Raw genomic sequence first — 5,283 nt, 5'->3', positions numbered from 1 at the left:
TGAATGATGAATTAATTCAGCCTTAAAAGATGTCTGTGTGGAATTTTATTGTTATATTAATTTATAGACTTAGGTACAATTGAAAATATCCAAATGTGATATCTAAATTAGGGTTCTGAGTCTTATTTGACACTTTCTTTGTCCGTAATAATATGAGCAGATGAGCTAACTTAGTTATTATGTTGCCATTTAGTATTGAGTGATAAATCTGAGATATTTACTTTATTCAGTAACAGTTTATTGAGTACACAATGCAATCTGAATTCTAAGAGAAAAGTAAAAGCACTGGCCCTGAAAGTTTCTAGAGTAAAGCTAATATAAGCATCAGTAAGAATGCAATTGTGTAGGGTGATATTGGGCATATATAAGAATAATGCATTAAATGACACTTGCTTAAGAGAGTCAAACCTCACATGAAAGAAATGCTTTTGTAAAAGACAACATGTCAGTAATACCTTTTTAGAAAATACTAGCATAATATAATAATATCAAAACCAAACACATTTTACTTGTATTTTTGTCTTATTTGTGTTCTGTTTATTCCAGATACACTTGTCCATCTAAAATATGCAGCCACCACCCTGAATTACTGATATTCATTACCTCTCATTGAGCAAATCATTCCACCTTTCAATTCCATCTCACTAAAACACTGCTCTCATCCCATCATACATCTTCTCAAGAAGGCAAACACTTGCCCTTTGCTTTCCTATTAAATGTAAATCCTTCTGATTTTCTTTTAAGATTTTAACCAGTGTTTTAAGACTTTGTATGCTGCTAATCTCCAGGGTAAATCATCATCCTTTCCATTCTCCTCATTGTCTAAGAAAAGAAAATAGCTAAATCTATCTCCATGCTGTGTCTTTTTCTCCAAGTAATCTCCCTGATCTTCCCTGTCTGTTAATTGTACTCATTATTAAAATCCAGTTCAAGAGTCTTTACCCCAGTGAAGCTTTTCATATTCTATATTTCTTGGTGCTATAGACCAATATAAAGGTAAACATTCTGCCAGCAACTACGTACAACTCCTTTTACATTCTTGCAAAGGACTCTACTGGAGCAGCTATCATCCACTGTAGACACCATTAACCTGTCTCACCTTGAAACTCCTTCCTTTGGTTGTCAGGATACCATTTTTCTCCTGATTTTCTTCCTACTTCAGTGATAAGTTCTTAGTATCATTTATAGGCTTGTCTTCTGTTCATCTCTTAAATAATGCTGTTGCAGTGGTATCTGTCTTTGGCTGTCTTCCTCTCCTTTTAGAGTGCCTTCTGGAGCAATCTTATCCACTCATAAAAGCCTCACAAATCTATATTTCTTGCTCATATCTCCATTCTGACCTCTAGATATGAACATACATCTGCCCTCTAGACATCTTTATATGACTGTCCCAAGGATACGTCAAGCTCAACAGTCCTAAATGGGTGCATCATTCCTTGTTCCCTCCCAACAAGTCTGTTCTTTATGCTATGTGCTATTGAATTGCCCAGACACACACCATGTTGTCCAAATCAGAACCCTATAGTCATGAATTCTTCCCTTTAGTCCATACCACTCAATGACAAAGTCCTATCATTTCTATTTTCTAAATAATTCTTGAATATGTCTCCCTTTCCAGTGGCATGCTTTTGTTTGATCTATTAAATTACTGTTGTTTATGCTCCGATATTAGCTAGCACTCATTCACCTATTCTATGGATATACTACAGCACAAGTAAATGATTAGTTACTTGTCTAGTTCATTTGTGGACTGTGAGCTCCTTGAGACTAGAAATAATATCTGTTATCTCTATACCCTGAGCACCTAGCACAATGCCTGGCACTTAGTAGGCTCTCAATACATGTTTATTGAGCAAACAAATGATGACCATGACAAAGAAGGAGTTAATGATGACTCTTTACCTCAAAAATCATCAAAGGGAAGAAGTGATTGTTCACCACATAAAACACAGACAAAACTAACAATAGTAACTAGGAGTATTGTGCGTGTACTCTGTTTAAAAGTTGTGCTTACATCATCTTCGTTGAGTCTAACGGGAATCTTCTGAAGTAGGCACCATTTTTAAGGACACAGAGGCTCAGAGAGGTGGTAAGGAGGGAGCAGAAGCAGAATTTTAATCCAGAAAGTATGATCGTAGAGTCCATATTCTAGGCTGATCTATTTGGGGATTTAAAATTTTTGACATTTACTAAATAAAACAGAGCTGTGAAAATTTTATTAATGGTGATCATAGCCTTCAATCTTAGGAGCTAGAAAGCAACAGTGTTTCATAAACAAATGACCTGAGTTTTTTTTAAAAAATAATGTTACTATGTAATACATGATAAAAATGTTATAACTCCACAAAAACTAAGAAAGACTATGTGCTCTTTTCCGCAGGTCCTCCTATTATCACTCTCGAGCCAGTGGGAACTGTTATTAATGCTGGTGGTAACATCATATTGAATTGTCAGGCAACTGGAGAGCCTCATCCAACCATTACGTGGTCTCGTCAAGGGCAATCTATCCCCTGGGATGACCGAGTTACTGTGTTGTCCAACAACTCACTGTACATTGCTGCTGCTCAGAAAGAAGATACCTCTGATTATGAATGTGTCGCTCGAAACTTAATGGGTTCTGTCCTTGTCAGAGTGCCTGTCATCGTGCAGGGTGAGTGTGATCAGAGGGATATTCATATAAACAGTACCTGGGGCCCAAAGTATAAAAATTATTAACGTTTTACTTCGGATCTTCTTTAATCTTGAGATACTTCTAGGTAATGGAAATAGGACAAAACATCACATCATAATTTACAGACCGAAGGGACTAAAACAATACAGATTAGAGTTTTAAATTTTTTTCTTTTTTTTTTGAGACAGAGTCTCACTGTATTGCCTGGGCTAGAGTGCCGTGGCGTCATCCTAGCTCACAGCAACCTCAAACTCCTGGGCTCAAGTGATCCTCCTGCCTCCGCCTCCCGAGTAGCTGGGACTACAGGCATGCGCCACCATGCCCGGCTAATTTTTTCTATATATTTTTAGTTGTCCGATTAATTTGTTTCTATTTTTAGTAGAGATGGGGTCTCGCTCTTGCTCAGGCTGGTTTCGAACTCCTGAGCTCAAACAATCCGCCCGCCTTGGCCTCCCAGAGTGCTAGGATTACAGGCGTGAGCCACCGTGCCCGGCCAAGAGTTTTAAGTTTTTTGATTCAAAACTAAGGCAAACATATTCTCAGAAATCCACAATGTACGTAATTTGTGTTAAAGAAGGCCTCATATCCAGAAATTAAACAACATATAAATTTCTTGGTCTCTGACTCTTCTAGCAGCCATGTCTAAGTGAGTAAAGATTGGATCTGAGAAGAAGCTCTAGTTGACTGAGTTTCTTCTCTCCCTCTTAAATTTCAATTTTACCTTAAAGGAGAACTTCCATAATCTATTTCTCAGCAATTGTAAGTTCAATTCTGTACCCAGTGCATTCTTAAATAAAATCTGATTTACAATTTTTTATTTACACAAGCTGAGACAAAAGTGCAATGTTTTGTTTGCAGTTCATGGTGGATTTTCCCAGTGGTCTGCATGGAGACCCTGCAGTGTCACCTGTGGAAAAGGCATCCAGAAGAGGAGCCGTCTCTGCAACAATCCTCTTCCAGCCAATGGTGGGAAGCCTTGCCAAGGGTCGGATTCTGAAATGAGAAACTGTCAAAATAAGCTGTGTCCAGGTACACCTCTTTCTTTAACTGATAGGCATGTGTTCAATAGAGATTCACTTCTGTTCCTTACCTGTGGATGCCTCAGTGTTAGTACTTTCAGTTGAAATATACCTGATGGTGTAATGATTACCTTTGCACAGTGGACGGTAGCTGGTCAGAATGGAGTCCTTGGGAAGAATGCACAAGGAGCTGTGGACGTGGCAACCGAACCCGGACCAGAACTTGCAATAATCCCTTAGCTCAGCACGGCGGGAGGCCCTGTGGAGGGAATGCTGTGGAAATGATCATGTGCAACATTAGGCCCTGCCCAGGTGAGAAGCCACTGATTATATTAGGATAAGCAAAACTTCCATATTTTTAATTTCTGTAAAGGAACTCTAATTGCCTTTTCTTCTTCATTGTCAAAAGATGTTATGGCCTCTATCCTTGAGAATCTGTTTCATGAAAAAACTTATGAACATATGACATTAATCAATGTTAAGTGAAATACCTGATTTACTTGAATATGAACAAAGGCTCCAAACTGTGGTGTTTTTTTTAATCATGTAATGAAAACATAAGTGCTTACAAAGTCACAAAGTAACATCTGATCCAGCCGTCCATTTTCAGGTAAGAAAAAGGAAGCCTAGAGAGGTTAAAGACTTCCCTGGAAAGACACAACTAATGCGGGGTAAAATGTAACTACCATTCACTAAATACCTGTCGTGATAGGAACCATTCTACATGCTTTATATTCATGTTGTTATTGACCTGGCATTGTAGGGCTCCTTCACATTAAAGTGATAGAGATCAAACTGAAACAAGCTTAAGCAGAAAACTCTTCAGGTGTAATTGAATCCAAGGATTTGGACAATGTTTTTACTAGCATGTTTTCTGTCTCTCATCCCTGCTTTCCTCTCTTTGGCTTTATTCTCTATTAAACTCTTTCCATGTGGTGGAAAAAACGATTGCTGGCAGCTACTGGCTCACAGCGGCCTTAATCTAAGTAAGGCCTCAGAGAAAAAGAGTTGCTCTGTCTCTCAGAATTCATATCTGCCTCTGAGAAATAGCCCTGTTTCATTTTGTTTGGGTCACATGCTCACCCCTGAATTCCTGTGAGTCCCGGAGACGAGTATTTTGATAGCCAGTTTAGGTGGCTTGCCCATGTCGTGTGAAAAGGGTCAGAGCTCCTTATTTGGCAGCCCAAAAGAGATCATATGGAGTAGAGGAGGGACTGTTCATTCATCTATTCATTCATTCATCCAACAAATTGCTCAAGGCACTGTTGTAATTGCTAGAGTTAGAGTGATAAACAGCCAATACCTTTCAAGTATTAATGGCATGCTGTACAAACTCAGAGTTGAAGTGATGAAGTACAACCGGCAGAGACTCCTTAGCTAGAATGGTTGAAAAAGGGATGTGGACAAACCAAAAAGAGACAGGTACCCACTACAGTGGGTACTGCATCCTGCTGTGCAGACGAGGAAAGGTTCAGAAAATAATGTCAGGTAATTCACTAAGGTTACATACACTAAGGTTAGCCAGTAAAAAGTGAACCAAGGATTCTAACCCAGGTGGATCTGATTCCCAAGCCTATTTGTTTAGATCCTGCG

At 38.8% G+C, this 5,283-nt stretch overlaps 1 protein-coding gene across 1 annotated transcript in view; it reads left to right on the top strand.

Moving 5' to 3' along the window:
- The window catches only part of LOC105813186 (hemicentin-1), a gene marked incomplete at its 5' end in the record, with an annotated part of 108,069 nt that overhangs the window by 45,652 nt on the left and 57,134 nt on the right, over positions 1–5,283 (top strand). The window contains 3 exons of the mRNA XM_012647828.1: positions 2,381–2,650; positions 3,530–3,700; positions 3,832–4,002. Coding sequence (XP_012503282.1) covers positions 2,381–2,650; positions 3,530–3,700; positions 3,832–4,002 — 612 coding nt within the window. The remainder of the gene's footprint in view (positions 1–2,380; positions 2,651–3,529; positions 3,701–3,831; positions 4,003–5,283) is intronic.

Source organism: Propithecus coquereli, unplaced genomic scaffold, assembly GCF_000956105.1.
Source record: "Propithecus coquereli isolate 6110/MARCELLA unplaced genomic scaffold, Pcoq_1.0 Scaffold270, whole genome shotgun sequence".
Classification (NCBI taxonomy): domain Eukaryota; kingdom Metazoa; phylum Chordata; class Mammalia; order Primates; family Indriidae; genus Propithecus; species Propithecus coquereli.
This window is presented reverse-complemented; position numbering and strand designations above follow the sequence as displayed.